The sequence below is a fragment of the Pezoporus wallicus genome, unplaced genomic scaffold, assembly GCF_028554395.1.
Source record: "Pezoporus wallicus isolate ANWC-B61680 ecotype Strahan unplaced genomic scaffold, APGP_CSIRO_Pwel_v1 contig_4131, whole genome shotgun sequence".
NCBI classification, from domain to species: Eukaryota; Metazoa; Chordata; class Aves; order Psittaciformes; family Psittacidae; genus Pezoporus; species Pezoporus wallicus.
Window position 1 is genome coordinate 3388111 of NW_026641950.1, and position 18297 is coordinate 3406407.

Consider the following 18297-nt stretch of genomic DNA (forward strand, 5'->3'; position numbering starts at 1 on the left):
TCTAGGCAATAGATTTTGACTTCCCTGTCTCCTTTGTGCCAGTATCAAGAGAGACATAAGGAGGGAAATGTTCAGGTAGCTGGAACTAAGGTTATACGCAAGCAAGCTGTCTTTCAGGAATGTACTTGAGTCATACTGAAAGACCTGGAGACAGCTGCTATTTTTGTAGTACCTATTCATTCACTGGGTGGAAGATATTTCCAAGGTGGTTATTCCATTGTGGAAATAAACCACTAAATCATACATTTTTTTGTTGGTCAAAGAGAATGTTTTGTTCTCCCTCCTCTCCTACTTGACTGGAAATCAGTCAGTCCTTGGAAACAACCTTGAATTTTGGTATTTCACTTAATGTTTAACAAGGAAATCTAGTATTCTCTGATATTTATGAATTGTCAGAAAGCTTCTGTTTTGTATGCAGAATAGAGAAACGTGAAGTAGTCAACAAGCCCGTAAGCTTGGGCACATTAAAGAATTTAGAATAAAAGTGGTCTAAGTTGTAATTAGTAAGTTTCAAGCTAAGGGCTTTTATCCTTTTAAAATCATTTAAGACCATTTTTCCACATTTTCATATTACTCATTATCATTTGATTTGTAAAACAGCATTTGGAAAATAGTCTGCTCTCTTAGAAAATCATCTGTTGAGGAACTCCATTTTGTTGGAGTCCAGATGACTGCAGAAGCACTCTGTGGTCAGGGGAAGTACGTAATAATTGGTGAGAACAGATTCTGATTAGAAAAGAGGCTTTTGGACTGTAAGCTTTAAAGGATATGTTTAGGAAATTAAGTCTGTTACTCATGTGGGTTTATTTTGAATAGGAACAGTGGCAGCTGCGGCAGGTCTCCACCCTGGCCAGTGCATAATCAAAGTGAATGGAATTAATGTCAGCAAAGAGACTCATGCAAGTGTTATCGCTCATGTCACGGCATGCAGGAAGTACAGGCGGCCAATGCAGGTATGTCTCATTTGGCACCCTTGCAGACTTTCTTCTAAGATTTTTCTTTTGTGATCAAAGTAAGGAGTATGTTGTGTATCTATTCACACATCTGTTGTGTTTGAGTGGGATGAGGGGAAAGGTTTAGTGAAAACTGAAGGGAAGCCAGTTGAATTAGAAAAGCTTAAGATTGCTTAATATATTGCTGATGATCAAGGTCTATTTAATTTCTGAATCAAAATAAATCTTAAATTGATAGCTATTTTTTAATATGGTATTTTTAAAGGATTATTTCAAGTGTTCCTGCATTTCTGGGTAGAAAGCATTAGGAGGTATATTGTCATCGTAATGGAGAGGGATTTAAGCTTGCTGTATGCTCAGCAATAGAGAATTCAGTGCAAAAAATGGATCTTCTTCCAGAATTTTGTAACGCTTCAGCACAGAGAGGAGAGTGTGCATGTTCAGTCTATAAAAGTCTTTGTGTTCTGACTGCATTCCAGTATTGGGAATAAACATACATTCAAGGACTCAGAATTCCCCTTTTTTAATATAAGCATGCAATCTTTGTTATCTTTTTCATGTAGGTTTCAAAGAAAATCTTAGCCTTCTAAGACACAAATTTAAGGAGCAAAGGCAAAACCAGCTGGATTCTATAATGCAGTTTTTCCAAGTCCTTGCAAATTTTTCATGAACTGTGAACCCATATCATTAATTAACTTCACAAACTCTTCCAGTACATGTTAGTTGAGAAGAAAAATCCAATTAAAATCAAGAGTGAAATCCTTCTCCCACACCTACTGCATAGATATAAGAATTATAAATAAGAATTAGAACTGTATCTTTCAAATTACAGTCTCTATGAAAATGGTTGTTGGATGTTTGTGTTTAAACTGTTAATACAGTATTGAAGTTACATAGCATATCAAGATCAAGCTCACCTGTCATTTAAAGGAAGATGCTCTTTAGTAAAGAGATGGTGCTTTGTCTGCTACTAGCAAAACTGGATAGAATAAAAGCTAAATTATTTATAGCAGCTGTATTTGCTCTGTGTGTAACTGTAGAATTCCTATAGAGATTGGTGACATCCAGAGAGGATTGGTTAATGTTGGCTGACACGTGAATGCCTTGACATGCAAAATTACTGTTTTTTAATCCACTTGTGTAATATGTTGGTGTACATAACTGTTTTTTCTATATGTATTATTTATTTCAATCTTAAAATGTAGCTGATCATAGTTCAGCAAATCACAAGTAACTAAAATCCCCAGACTGATCAGAAAAGCTTCATTTAGGATGTAGTGCTATTAAATGCTATGGGAGAACTGTCTAGACTGAAACAAAAGGCAGTATTCCCACTAGTGTCAAGATAGCTAAAATTTAATTTCCTATTCAGAAATGTGGGGTTTTAATTATTTGGACCATGACCATGGATTTTTTCCTATTTTGTAAGTACAGTGCATTATCCTATCATTTAATTAATTCAAATATTGCAGTCTTTCCTGTGGTTGACAGTTGCATATTTGAAAGGGGATCTTTTTCTCTTTCCTCTATATTCCACTTCTTTGGCTGAGGAGTCTTCCTGCTTGCCTTGAGAGTGAAGTTTCATTTCAGATTCTTGGATTGTGAATAACTGTGTAACATTGCTCCAAATCAAACTGAATTATATCTTGTATTAATTTTTGAAAGAGGGACCTCCAGTTTAAGTAGTTGGTCCTTCCATAAGCCATACTAAGTTCAAATAATGAAGGAACCCTTTGGCATAATGCAAATCTCCTATTAGAGGTTGGCATGACAGTCTTAATGCTGCCAAACAAACCTGTAAGAGTCCATAAATAAGCAGCAAGTTTTCAGGTGTACCTGCAAAGAAACCTGGATTTCAGAAGGCTTTCTGTCAATCAGCTTGGGCACAGGTGTCTTCCAACAATCAACAGAGAGCTCTTAAGTTAAGCTTCCTTACTAAAATATTTCAGTGCCGTTGAGTCAAAAGTAAGGCATGGATGAATCTAGGAAACCTAGAGAGAAATAGTACCTTAATCATACGAAAATCTGGTTATCTATTTAATGGGGTAAAGATAGCAGCTGCATAGTGTATGTTAGCAAAGCATAATTGGAAATTGTGTGAAAATGGTAGCATTCAGCTTAAAAAGTTGCTGTACTTGCTTGACTTTGAATTCTTCTACAAACTTCAAGGTCTGTGAATTCAGATTAGTCATAATTGTGTCATTTATTCTGCTGTAGCTGTTGGAGAGGCAGTGATTAAATGATTGTCAAGCTTCTTTTGAAGTGTAAGGGAAAGGGAGGAGTAGTCTGAAGATGCCATATTTGATAGGCCCTTCTGCAAGGATGTGATGGGCACGTGGCTGAGTAACTGAAAGGGGGAGAAAAAGGTACAAGTTGTGTATATGGCTTCTTCACGGGTTGTATGACCAAGCCGCCATTCATGTGCTCACATGTCACTCAGTCACATCGGATGCTGGACTTTTTGGGTAATTCTGTCTTTGTTTTGGCAGCTTTGCTGATCTGTGGGAAAAATAAAGAACATCCACTAAGATAACTATACTAAAGTCAAATATAAGTAACTGTACTAAAGGCAAATACAAGCAATGAAAGCTTTAGTGTCTTTTCTTCTTGCCAGTGACATATGGGTGATAGATTAACTGGACAGTCTGTATCTTTGTTTGGTTTTCTGTAATATTTGCCAGCAGATTTGTGGCCGTGCAGCAGATTTAGCAAGGCAAAAATAATTTGTCTTGATTTTTTCATGATTTCTTATCTCAAATACATTTTAATCTGTAGTTTGATTTGAAATGGCTTAAATTATTTTTGTCAGAGCCATGAAACTGATGGATGTCATGCTGTCACAGATTTCATACTGCCTCATGACAGTATACTCTGAAATAAAAAGTTGACAAAATGCTTCAGATGGTTTTAGGTAATGCCAAAATTCTTACAGAATTTTCACAATATTATTTTTAACTTGGAGCTTGGAAAGCAATAAAGCTGATAATAATCAGAGTTAATGCAACTATTTCATGTTGGAGAGCAGTGAAATAAGTTGCTCTCAGTTGCACTTGCAAAGCTTTTCCTAGCTGTCTATTTTTGTTGTTTTTTTAGCAAGATTCTATACAGTGGGTTTACAACAGCATCGAAAGTGCACAGGAGGATCTTCAGAAAACAAACACTAAGCCCTCTGGAGATGATGGAGGAGATGCCTTTGACTGCAAAGTGGAAGGTATGTGATTCTCACTTTGTTTTTTTGTTGTTGCTCAGAATGCTGGTGTAGTAACAGGAAAAATATAGGTGGCTTTGTTTTCAGAGAGGAAATTGCAAGCAGACCATATAATGAGTTATATATAAGGATTTCTTTTCTAAAGATGTGAATTTAACATGCTGTTACTTGAAAATTATTTTATTTACCGTTTCAAGAAAGAGTTTCTGTGAACACTTAGGGAGAATATGTTCAATTTTCATTCATAGGATACATAATCTAGGAATTACCTGATTTACTTTCACTACTGGTAGTAATTTAAAGCTAAATTAGATGCATTAGTCACTATTGCATGAGAAATAACAAATCAGGTATCCTTCAGATTATTTTCAGACAATTAACATTTAGATAAAGCTGTATTCATATGCATCATGGTAATTAAAGATACAGTTAACATGAATTGTATTTATGTTCTCAGTGTAAATGCGGTTATTGTGGTTTCATTTCTGAATGCTGACACTTTTCATGGTCATTTTCGACTAGTTTATTTAGAAGTTCTCAGTTTTCACCTTTTTTTTATGGTTGCTTTTTTATGTCTCTGATTATAAATGAAATTGAATTAGTCCCCTTCAATAGCTGTTTGTAGAGAGAGACTATTATGACTTGTCTAATCATGCCTCTTAAGCAATCTAGTATTGTAGCATCCTGGTGTTATGATTCTTAAGACATTCAGCTGGTAGCTGGGCTTTTTGATGAACATCCTTAAATAGGCCTGTGTCCCTTTTAGTTTGTTTAGTGGCCAACCCTCCTGAACTGATTTGTGTAATTTCCTTTATTCTAGAGGTAATTGACAAATTTAACACTATGGCAATAATTGATGGGAAGAAAGATCATGTGAGTCTGACTGTTGACAATGTCCATCTGGAGTATGGAGTGGTTTATGAGTATGACAGCACAGCTGGAATAAAGTGCCATGTCTTAGAAAAAATGATTGAACCAAAGGGATTTTTCAGCTTGACTGCAAAGGTATGAATCTATTTTTTCTGTGTATTAGTTCTTACGATGCACTTACATAGAATTGCATGTGCAACTTTTAAAATGTCTTTCAGTAAAAGGAGTAACACAAGATCAGTATTTTCTGTCTCTGAAAGTAAAATAAAGTTGTGCGTATATAGGTGCACACATTGGCAAAATCAAGGAGGAAGAAAAAGAACAGGTGCAACTTTTGAGTTTACTTTGGCATTTTTATTTTGTGAATATTTCCAGATGGTAAAGTCTGTGATTGCTATGAACAGGATGGGATTTTTTTTTTTATATGTGTCTGGTACTGTCTGCATCAGATCGACAAATAATATAGTAATACACCTCTTTTAATAAGTTTTTGTTTATCTTTTCACACACGTATGCAAGCTAACAAAGATTGCTTAATAGAGGTACTGAAGCCCAAGTTTTGGGGAGTGTATTAATATCTGCCTGTTTCTTTTTCTGTTGATCTTTCCACCAAAAGTCTAAACTGAAGTATTGATCTTTTAACTGAAATAACTGAGGCGTGGGCATGCGTTTCTTTTCCCTAGCTTCGCTTTGGAGCAAGTCAGGTTGACAGACAGGGAGTAACTTCTTGCAGCACCATTGTGAGATTTGCTAGAGCTGGTCTAGTCAATACTTAAGGTCATTTATTTATTTAGGTGCCTTTATCTGTATTTTGGGTGCCATAGTTAGAAAGTTATTTTGGGTGTGTTTTTCAAACATGTCTTAAGAGGTGGCCCCAACCAGCAGCAGGCACTTCCCAAGTTCCATGACACAGTGAATTTCAATGCCTGAAATTGTAAAAAAAAATATAGTGCTATATACTACCCTTATATATCTTCAACAAGCCTTTTTTATTCTTGGTTTTCTATCGCCATCATTTGCTGGTGCTATTTCCATCATTGCAGAACTTCAGCCTTTGCTGGGCAGTATAGCTTATTCTATTCCGTTAGCTGTTTATATATGTAGAGCATACAGTGGATAGCACTCAGTTTTCTTGTATTCTTTTTAAAATGTGTCAGCATTGCTTATACTCCCAGACGAGATTTTTACTACAAGACTTGAATTAATTCATCAGCTTTGCGTAATGTGCACTGTTCAAGTAAATACAACAGATAATGTATTTCAGAGGAGCCATAATGGTTACATTAGTGGGAAATAAGTAGTTATTAGACAATGTCATGAGAAGCAAAATAAAAAGTACTTATTATGGTATAACTTATGCAGGGGATAGATTTCAAGAAACCTCTTTGCTTCCAAAGTTTTATAAATTGTTGTTATACAGCATTGCCTGTAATGTTAAAAGGCAACTGATACCAGGCTTTTCATCTTTAATTATAAGGGATGAGAAGTAAGGGTGTATCCTAGTCATCTTACTTCATAACATACTGCTCTTGTTTTTGTTACTTTAGATTCTTGAAGCACTGGCAAAAAGTGATGAACATTTTGTGCAGAATTGTAACAGCCTCAATTCTTTAAATGAAGTGATCCCCACCGAGCTTCAAAGTAAATTCAGTGTCATTTGCAGTGAGAAAATTGAGCATATCTGCCGAAGAATCTCTAGTTATAAAAAGGTATGTCCTAAGCTTGGAGATGTTTAGCTTTTAAGGGAAATCCAGGAGATTTTGAATAACTCTTCAAAATCTCTATTGCAGTGATGAAAATATGCCTGAAAGTTTAGCTAATTTGAGGCATGAATGCCTAAACTGAATAACTGCATAAATTATTTTCAAACCATGTTATTATCTCTTTTTTTAGACACTGGATAGATCATATCCTTTCTTGTTTGCTGTGTTCAGTTGTAGATACAATCAACTGTGTATTTCCCACAAAAGGGCTTGCATTCTTGTAAATCCCTTAAACCAATACTCTAGTGAATTTGCAGATGTTAACCAAAAATGAAGCAATAGGAGCAGAATTGTTTTTTTCCTTCTAATGTTTTTTATTTTAAATACCAAATCATTACCCTTTTATTCATCTTTTATGCCCTTCAAATTGCTGTAACTTTTTCTAGCATGACTATTAATAGCTCTATAAACTATTAGATTAATTTGGCTTAATAAAACATTGGAACAAGGAAAAACAAAGGTACTGACTTTCACTTGAGATCTAAATTAATGAGATGTGAATGCATAAATGACCTGGACTATGACCTTTGGGTGCTGCCAGTGTTTAGCTAGAGCAGGGCATAAATGAATTAACCATTTGCGAATACGTTAATGCAAACTTATTTTCTCATCCTGGTTTCTCATGCGTCTCCCATACAACTTAATTCTTGGGAGTTTGGAACTAGTTTGAAGTAGACGTAAAATGTTTACATATATGTGGCTCTGCCCTGTCTTACCCAAGTTGTGACATTTACAGACTGGCCTGTTTTGAGTTAATATGCAAAAAAAACTGAAAAGAAAAAAAAAGAAAAGGAAAAAGAGGTTCACTGTAGAAGCTTCACACAATTCAAAAAGCTGCATGGAAAAGAACAGATGATGTTGTTTTTCAAATGAAGAGGAGACTGTGTGGAAAACCTGTAGCTTCAGTAGGATGAAGACCAAAAAGCAGCTTTCTAAAAACTCTTCAGGGTGGTCCCTGACAAGAAATGAAATAAACTGAGAAGCTGAGTCACAGGAGGAGACACTGAAAGGCTTCTGATACTGCATCCAATCTCTCCATCTGCTTAAATTATAAACCTCTGTGTTTTCAATTTGATTAAAAATAGCTTAAGAAAACCACCACCAAATTCAATGCTTTTAACACTAATGATATTGTCTGTAGAGTCTGAGTAACATGTAGGTGGTTTCTACCTTTCCTGTAGCCAAAAATTTTGAGCATGATCTACAGCCTCCTTACAGGAGGCCAAGACAATAAATGAAATTGCATTGTGTTATGCTGGGTATAACACAAACAGCCTCAGGGAAGTTTACATAGTACTTATACTGTCTAGAAGCAGATATTACTGATACAAACTGCACTTCCAAGCTCATCTGCTAAAAAATCAGTAATTTCAGTTATTGCTTTTAATGACAATTAGTAACGCAGTAAATTTCAGGACTAGATGTGTCATTTTCTTGGCAAGGTAAAGGTAACCATAGTTACAGGAGACTTTTAGAGTGCCTGAGCCCAGCTTGGCTCCTGGTTTCACTGTGGAAGTTTGAGTTCTATAAATAGAAACCCTGTGGATTTCTGCAGTTCCTACTATTATTATTATCAGAACATTTTGCTCATAATAGACGCCGAGTCCAGTGCCATGAGTCCCAGATGTTTCTCAACACATATATGAAAAGAATTTTGGGCCTGACTTATGACCTGATTAAATCATAGCCAGGCGTTTGGTCTCTCTGGAGCAGGATGTGTGGGAGATTGAGATGTGAAATATGTACTGCTTGCAGGAACATTTTCATCGTTGAATGTCCTTAGTGCCCTTCTTAACTATTTGTACATTCTTCACCCTTCGAACAATTCCATAATTGGATTTCTTGTAACCTTCCAGATCTTGTACTGATATAGAGATTTAAATATAACTAATCAGTCAAATGTTCATCAAGCTGAAGTAATATGACACCAAAATAAAGAGAAATCTAAATCCCAGCACAAAAACCTGTTATTATTCAGAAGGGACATACCTTTATTCAACTGAAGAGTTAGTCAAAACATGACTTATTCAATTTGTACTGACATTTATTATGGAAGGAACTTTGCAAGTTAACTTTGAAAATATTCTTATGCATGAGCTATGCGACGTAGCTGACGTAGGTCTGTGCAATATTTTGACTGTAGAGATACCGTGATTAAAATATCAGGGACTTGGAAGTGATTATGTCTTTTCCAGAAAAAAAAAAATCTTCCCTAACAACAAACTGCACTCGAAAGGACAAGTTTTGACAGAAATCCTACTTGTGACTGACAAGTCTCTTTCTAAATGAGAGAGCTTTCTGACTTTTATGATTCTGAAGTAGGTCTATTTTCTGAGTGTCCAAATTTAATGCAGTTCAGTCTTAGCCATTTTGGGTCAATATGTCATCTTAAAAACAAGTAACTAAGACTGTTTGAGAGTATGCACAAAATTTCAGGTGTTATAGTAAGGGACATGTGGCTAAACACTACATTAGACTTAGACCACAGAATGGGGGACCAGGGAGAAGTGTTCATCATTACTGAGCTGATATATAGGAAAGAGAAGAGTTGGTGGGCTAGAGAAGTCTGAAATATGGTGTTTGCATTTTTTTATGCTCTAGTGTTTATCAGCTTCACAGATTCACTCAAGAACACAGAGTGGTTGAGGTTAGAAGTGACCTCCGGAGGCCTTGCCCAAGCCCCCTGCTCAAGCAAGGCCATCTAGAGATGGTTACCCAGGACAATGTCCAGACAGTTTTTGAGCATCTGCAAGGAGGGAGATCCAGCAATCTCTCTGGGCTGGTTGTGCAAGTGCTTAGTCACTCCCATAGTTAAAAAGTGTTTCCTGATGTTCAGAGTTAACATCCTGTGTTTCAGTTTGTGGCCACCACCTCCTGTCACTGGGCACCACTCGAAAGAGCCTGGTTCTGTCCCCTGTGCACCCTCATCTCAGATATTTGAATACATTGATAAGATCCCCCTGAGCCTTCACTTCTCCAGGCTCAAGAGTCCCAGCTCTCTCAGCCTTTCCTCATAGGAGAGATGCTCAATCCTTTCATCATCTTAGTGGCCCTTACCTGGACTCTCACCAATATGTCCATGTCTGTCTATTTCTGGGGAGCTCAGAAATGGACACAGCACTCCAGGTGTGGCCTCACCAGTGCTGAGTGGAGGGGCAGGATCACCTCCCTTGACCTGTGGGCAATGCCTTTCCTAACGCAAGCCAAGAAACCATTTGGGAGGACTTCATCCTGCCTGAATATAAATAATTCATTGCTTCCAATTCTGTCTTTATTTGCTTCAGGCAAAAATTCAGAAATTTTTGCAAGACATTGACTTAAAATCATTTATGTCAGCAGGTCTTTATAAATGGCATGGGTAGTACAGCAGTGGATCATAGAGCATTGTAAACTTTCTCCCCAGGAAGATACTTAATATTATATTATGTTGCAAGGAAAATAAATTTATCTCCTTGTTACAAGGCTATTTACATTTGTAAATACAATTTATCTCAAAAAACAACCTCTCAAAAATATAAAATGAGAAATACTTTTTTCTTTCCCTTGTAGAGAAAGATGGAAATTATGAAATCAAGGCATCTGAAATCAAGAATGCCTGAAGTATTTTAAACTTTTTTAGTCAGGTGCAAAAATTTTGTCAGCCAAATGCTGACACTTCAAAAGCTGTTAATAAAAATTTTGCTTTCTTTTTCATTTCTAGTTTTCAAGAGTATTAAAAAACAGAGCTTGGCCTACCTTCAAACAAGCTAAGTCAAAGATTTCTCCACTTCACAGCAGTGATTTCTGTCCAACCAATTGCCATATCAATGTGATGGAAGTGTCTTACCCTAAAACCTCAACTTCCCTTGGTAGTGCCTTTGGTGTACAGTTAGACAGCAGAAAACATTCTTCCCATGAAAAGGAGAATAAAAACACTGATCAAGGTAAGTCAGTTGACCTTGAAAGAGCTACTACTTACAGTGCTTCTGATACAGAGTCTTAAAAGGTAACTGGTTTAGGTTTATATCCTAAATACTAGAATTAAGGACAGGTCTTTATGAAATCTCCCTATTTTCAATATTTAGGCTTATTTTCATAGAATCGTAGATTGTAAATGTAAATTGTAAAAGACCTTTAAGATCATCAGTTCCGACCTATACCTCAGGACTGCCAAGACCACTGCTAAGCCATGTCACTAAGGGCCTCATCTACATGGTATTTGAACACTTCCAGGGATGATGATTCCACCACTTCCCTGGGCAGCCTGTTCCAATACCTGGTCACCCTCTCTTTGAAGAAAATTTTCCTAATATCCAGTCTGGCAGCTTGAGGCTTTTACCTCTTGTCCTACTACTTGTTACTCGGGAGAAGCATTTTAAAGCATAATAAAGGCTAGTCATAATTTTGCAATAACTTTTTCTTTAAGTAGCTTGACTTTGATATGCAAAATAAAATGCAAAATTAAATAATTACATAAAGTTTTAAGCATTGAAAATGTTTCAATATCAGATATTTTACTGATTTCAGAATGTGTGTTGAAAAAAAAAGATAATGATGTACCTTTGGGCTGTTCCCAGGTAAACTGAATCCCATGATTTATGTCCAACATACCATTACTACTATGGCTGCCCCTTCAGGACAGTCTCTTGGCCAGCAAGAGGGCCACGGTCTGAGATATCTCTTGAAAGAAGAAGATTTAGAAACACAAGATGTCTATCAAAAATTGCTGTTCAAATTACAAGCTGCACTGAAAGAGGTGGAAACATGTGTCTGTCAAATAGACGAGTAAGTAAATGTTACCATCTGGGCTTGACTTTAATTTTCCTGTTGAAGACACCAATAAACCTGGGTATCCTTTTTGTGTAGTGTAGGATCAATGTTGACTTCAGGTAGAATTGAAATAAGGCAAAGAATTCAAGTGTAGGTAATATCCTTTCTTGTTTTTTCTTGGTGTCCTTGATTTTTTTTCCTGCTGTAGTTTGTAGCTTTTCTCTAGAATGTAAGAATGCTAATTATTTTGAGGTGAGAGGAATATGAGGACCCTGTAATCTAAAATTTCATTAGGAATGGAAACAAAGGGCAGAGGTATAAAAACAGTTTTTATTGAATTCTTTGGCTGTTGCTGAATAGTCCTGAATATGAATTTGTAGGTAAAGCATTTTTCACCTATAGGAAGATTATTAATTTGTTGGCCATTTTTCAAAACCAAATTGGCCTTGATGAAGAACTGTGGATTTAGGGAGAGCCATTGTTGAATGATAAGGACACTTGAATTGAATGTGAGAGACCCAGAGTCTCATCACAGTTTGCCCTAATTCAGGACAAGGATTTAAAATTTGCTTTTCCATTTGTGTGGTAAGTGGGTTGCATGCTAGGCTATTTTCTGTCTGGGAATGATGGATGAAGAAGGATGATGGGTCTTTCATTTTTCAGAGATCCTATATGTAATGTAAGTATCAGAAATTATTCCTTTTGAAAATATGAATAATACCTTTTTTGAGTTTAAAAGCAAATAATTCAGTATCCTGAGTTTGGAAAAGTGGTTTATTATTACTTCTCCTGTTACTTTGAAGACCATACAATGGTTTATCCTTTCACGGTTACTTTAGAGTGGGAAACTTTTTGTACTGTTCTAACAGTAATGTAATGTAATATTTACATAGTAATAAGTGATCTAATGTATTACATAGTACAATAAAATAAGAGTGGCCTGAAGATTTTTAAAAAAGCATTGTTTTCTGTGCCTTTACATAATTCTGCTTATTATCAGGCTGAAAATAATATTGGTTAATTAGTTATTAAATTTAAAATAATTTCAGTGCTTGAGTGCACTTAAAAATGACTGTAAAGCCTGTGTTGCCACTTTTCCTCAAGGAAGTCAGAAAATTATATATGGGAGTTCAGTGAATATTTAAGGAAGCTCCAGTTACCAGTCTACCACGCCTTTCCTTTTCACTCTCTTGAGCTCGTGATGCAAAAGCAAAGCCTTTCATACGCATGTGTATATAAACACACACACATATATAATATATTGTGTGTACAGGTATACATATGTATATTCATATATTGATTTGGAGAGTCACGCAGTTATGACACTAAACGCAACAGTTCACTTTTTTATTTCATAATTTTCCTGTACACTGACCTGGTTGTAGATTTTTTATAAGGTTCATAGTTTTATTTAGGAAATTTTACCTTTTGCTATTTGCAAGACTGACACTTTTCATGCTTTATTCCTCATGGGCTTTGAGTGGACTGCCAGTGTGTAATTACTGTGGAGGAAAGCAGTTCTATACAGGAAGCAGGGTAGCAAAGGGACCTACTTGAAAGTGCGGAAGAGGCGTGAGCAGTTCATCAGTGCATGGTGTATTGTATTAGAACATAGTTACAGTTGCTAATTAACTCCTGAGAGAAAAGTTAGGACTACTAGGAAACAAAAGATAGAGTAATGAGATAGGATAATCAAACAGCTGTGCCACAATTAGAAATATTCATATTTAGTTCATTTTAGTTAGGAGAAAGTGTTAGACTGATGCTTAAACTTTGTAAAGACTGTAGAATTTCTGTTTTTTATTATGACATAGCAACAATAAAATAGATGTCTTTACGTACTGTATTTCTTCTTATTATAAGCAATCTTTATGATAATTTTCTGAGGACAGAAAATATGAACATGATATCACAATTCTAAATGAATGTGATACTGAATCATAGAAAAATTGGGCTACTAGATGGCTCTTTGGTACCCTTTATAACAGTATTATTGAAAAAAAGTTGCATTTTCATGTTACACATGTGTTGAGGTCAGCAAAGGTCTTTCTCTCAACTCCCAAAATCTTGGGGCAGTGAAATCTGCCCAATGTCTCTGATCTGTTGAATGAATCAAAGTGAACTGAAAAACAAGTGTTTCATCCGAAGAGCAGGTCTGTGAGAGCTTGTGGATTATGCGATAGAAGAAATGTTGTGTGCTCCTGTCATTACCTTCATATAACTTTTGTCACGGTTCATTGATGAAATTGGGTTGCATAAGAAATACAGAAATAAGATGGAAAGAGAGAGACACATACAAAAAGACATATATACCCTTTCCACAGCCTCTCAAAGTTCCACTGACTCCTCATTCAAATAGTTTAATAGTATGCCAGTACTTCTCTAGTACCATTGCTGGTTACCCACCATTGATGCTATAGGTGTGTTGCAGAAAAAGTCTCAAGTTGTTTTCTACATGGTGATTCTGCTGTTTTCTTGGTTCACATGCACTCAGTGTGCTCCCAGGATCCCAGATGTTTGAGGTTTTTTTTGTTGTTTTTTTTTTTTTGTTGTTGTTGGAAGGGTGTCTGTTGGTGGTGTAGAAGAGGCTTGAACATTTTCTGAGCCTTCATGGAGTGAGGAAAAGGCAAAGCAGCTCACAGGTTGTGTAGGTTTTCTGTTGCTGCCTCTGGGTCTCATCTTTTAATGCTTTGACTGACATACTTTTGTTTCTGACATACTTTTAAGATTGTGTTGATTTGGGCTGGATATAGGATTAGTTCCACATGTGAGGGTTTTTCTGGTCAAGGGTTAAATTTCTCTGTTTAATGGAAATTTTCTTCATCGTTACAGAGCTACTTTCTAGCTGTTAGTTGCTCTTCATTCACATATTTCTCCCAGGACAGATAGATGTCTAAGATAATTCTGCAAAGGGTAGATCCATCTGCAAAAAAAATACAATATGCGTGTGCTGTGTTCAGGAACTGAAAAACAACTATTTAAAAAAAAACCAAAGTCTGTTTAAGCATGATCATGGTTTTTTTTTTTTTTTTTTGCATACAGGTTTGGGTTTGTGTGTTTTAGACCCTGCACTGGGTTTTTAGAGCAAGTCAGTGGTCTCAGGAACTACCAGCTCCAGAACTTTGTTATCCAGAGTTCCAGCTTTTGTTCATGGTAGTTCAGCAAAAAAATTTTCCTTAGAAAAAGAGCCTGCCTGCTGAGAAAATGTGAAAAGCTCCCTTAGGAAAAGCTCCAGCTACCTTAATCAGTCTTTTACTGAGATCTTGGCAGCAGTGACTGAACAGTCACATAAAAGAAGAGGATATAATAGTCTGTCTGTGTCTTGACAAACAGTTACTCAGGGGAAGATATTTTCAGAAGCTGAAATTGCAGTTCATTATGCTTGTTTCTTACTCTTGATTATTTTTTTGCAACAACAAAATCCACAAGAAGTTACCAGAATGGATCTGCCCAAAGCCTGGTTTTGTTTTCATAGAAATGGGAATGCAAGAAAAAGCAAAAGTATAGATTAAACCTTGTCTTTAACTCACCTTCCAGCAGGCAGTGTTATAAGGTTTTCTTGGAACAGACTTTTTGTTTTAGGAATAGTTCAAATGATCTGCCATGAATTTGTCTAATCCCTTTTTTGAACTCCTTTTGTATTTTTGTGTTCAGAAAATAAGTTTTACAAGTATGAAGCACTGATTTTCTAAGATTTACATTTTCATAAAACATTTATTTAGTATATGTTCAAGAGCATGTGTCATGTAGCAGGTTGACTGAAACTGAATAGTGCTGCAAAATACATGCCCCGTCTTTCTTCCTGTCCTCATGGAATCCTGCTACCTAGTAACCTAAGTGGTAGGGAAGAACTGAACTGAGATTTCACACTGATAGGAAGTAGTAAGGCATCGTGTAGCCCAAAAGATGTCTGTCTAGTGGATGGGTGGGTTTAAAGTCCAGTAAAATTATACCTTCTGTGACATTTTTCAATACTTTTGTTACAGTTCAGATGAATACCTTTTCCTGTATTTACGATAAATACCTGTCTATCTCTTGTTAGCGCTTAGCTAGAGAAAGTTATGCAGAAATGATGAAACGATTTGCTAAAAAGCTTTACGTGTCATCGTTTTTTCCCTAAAGTTAATGCCAAACCCTGTGTTAACATCTATCAGGTCATAATTCCAATGAAACCAAGGTTGATACGCCATTTGAGGTATGTATTCATTGCTATAGAGTCCACAGGCAGCATTATAGGGATAATTTACCCTATTGCATTGCTGAAGTGTATGGTTTCTTAATTTCTTTCTCAAAACTCTGTCCGTTCCTGAGAGTCAGAAAATTATTTGTTTGTACTCGAAACGCGTTATAGTTGAACATGGTATTGAACGCATTGTCTGTGTTTTGTATGCAAAAGGTCACTGCTCTCAGTCCAGAAATTTCAATGCTCAAGAGCAGCTTAGGATCAGGTTGTTTTCTGGTAGAATATCTTTGTCAAAAGAGTAGAGAAATTTATAGCTCAGTACTGAACTGTAGCTGAACAAACTTTAGTTTGTTAGGATTAAGGATGAATTACTTCCACTGGCAGAGGCCCACAAAACGAAGATGGAGCTTTAAACCACTTAAATCAGAATTCCTCTTTTGTGTAATGCAACAATGCTAATATGTGTGGCAAGAAATAAGACTAAAGGGAAGAATTCTGAATGCTACCCTTTAGTAACTATTAGGGCAGCATTTTTGTTTGCAAAATATGTGCATCTCCCATAGCTTCCATTCAGAAGTAAAAATTAAGGGAAACAAAAAGATCTAACATACGTTGGAATCCTGCCATTTATTTGGTAAAAAGTTTGCCAGTTGACTATTCTGAAAGCTCCTACAATAAAACTTTGCTACTGTGTCTAAGTACTTTACAGAAAAAAACTCAGCTTAATCAGTGTCTTCTGATTTCAGGTAGCTAGATAGTAATTTCTGCAAAGAAAAAAATGTTGCCTTTCATATCTAAATACTAATTTAAAAATGTCATTCTAAGTAATAGAAATTAGAGGATGATTTCCCATTATAGCTATTCCGGTCTTTAAAATAAATCAGAACATTTCAGTATGAGTTAATCACCAAAAATATGAATCCAGTACTGCTGCATGTTCTAAATGTAGCGGTCTGCCCTGTTCTCTCTTCTTGACTGGATGTTACTTTTATGCTTGTCACAGAAGCTTGTAGATTAATAATCAGTTTTACTAGTGATAGTGGCTTAGACTTTTTGTAAGGAAATACACAGATAACGTTAATAAAGATTCTTAGAACACCTTTATTGAATAGCTTGTGATGCAGGCTGGCAAGTCTGGTACAGTAGTAATTGTAAATACATATGCTTTTCATACAGATAGCTTCTTTGGTCTGTTTTCTTGATTTGTGCTGACAAGCGCATGGTGCAAGTTTAAAAACAGTCATGTTAATATAAAATTTTACCCCAGGTGTTCAAGAATGTGCTGTATTTCTTCCCCAGCTGGAATCATTATCTTCATACCAGATTGAGTATTTGGTAATGCTAATGGATTTCACTGTTACACTTTTTAACAGCAGAATGTGTTGCATTTTTCCCCTTTTTCAAATAGATATGGGGTGAATTAAGATCACATACTATAGAATAGTAGTTGGAAGACATTGAGGAGAAATGTTATTCTGCGTTTAGCTCACTTTTGAAAAACATGAATTTATCTTTTTCTGGTTTATTTTTTTTTCTCAGCCTTCTTTCTTCAATAACATACTCTCCCAAATCAGAACGTAAAACACCTGAGCCTTTAATGCCAGCAGACAGTGATAATGAAAAGGGGGAAAGGAATGGGAAGAAAGTCTGTTTCAGCATGACAGGTGATGAACAAGAAGATTCTGGTCATGATACTATCAGCAACAGGGATTCTTACAGGTAACTTTTATAATAATATTTTTTTTTTCACAACTGAATCAAACCTGTGGGTTTGTACACTGTCAAGTGATTATAAAGACTGTCAGAATAGAATGATTCCGAGATTTCTAACGGAGAAATAACTAGCATCAAGATGGGTAAATAACCTCTTTTAAAACTAGTACAGATTAGATATTAAATCTCAGTATCCCTAACTTCTATAGGATACCACAGCCAGAGCTGTAAAGCTTTACTTTGGATTCCCTGTCTTATAAAAACCAGAAATAATTTCTATTATTATATTCCAACAACAAATCAAATTATCTGCTATGGAAAGCAAGGTTCCAGGGCCTCTACTCTTGCTGATCTAAAGAAAGAAAATACCTATTTTTTCAACATATATTGCTCGCCTTCTTCCACTCTAAGTATCCATCATCTCATCTCAAATATAAAGAATTTACAAAGAAAACACAGAACGTTTTGAAAAGGAAGGAGTAATTATAGGACAAATAAGTCTTTTTAAAGATTATCTTCTGTTGTTTACAAGAATTGGTTAACTACACAGTATCAAATCTAAATTGAAATTTTAGCTGCAAGTAAAATAAGCGTTCATTAAGTGTTCATTATCATGGTTCATTATTATGCTCAGAAAGTAGAATCTCAGTAGTGCCATCATATTTCTACAGAACCCTGTGTTGCTGAGATCTCTTTCACAAGCTAATATTTAATTACTGCAGCATGATAGGTAGGAATTCGGTCTCGGAGTAGAAACAGAAATATGCATATAAATTTGAACAGAAATAAATGTAAAGGCAATTTGCACAGATTAAATCCATCTTGTTCTAACCATGATGAACACACAATCAAAATGAC

The 18297-nt window shown here is 35.8% G+C and overlaps 1 protein-coding gene across 3 annotated transcripts in view; it reads left to right on the forward strand.

The window, feature by feature from the left end:
* Positions 1-18297, forward strand: part of PREX2 (phosphatidylinositol-3,4,5-trisphosphate dependent Rac exchange factor 2) — a 172921-nt gene that overhangs the window by 87585 nt on the left and 67039 nt on the right. For all 3 annotated transcript variants that reach the window (XM_057426105.1, XM_057426103.1, XM_057426104.1), the window contains 7 exons: positions 817-953; positions 4047-4164; positions 4982-5166; positions 6579-6740; positions 10495-10717; positions 11351-11558; positions 17266-17445. In XM_057426105.1, coding sequence (XP_057282088.1) covers positions 817-953; positions 4047-4164; positions 4982-5166; positions 6579-6740; positions 10495-10717; positions 11351-11558; positions 17266-17445 — 1213 coding nt within the window. The remainder of the gene's footprint in view (positions 1-816; positions 954-4046; positions 4165-4981; positions 5167-6578; positions 6741-10494; positions 10718-11350; positions 11559-17265; positions 17446-18297) is intronic.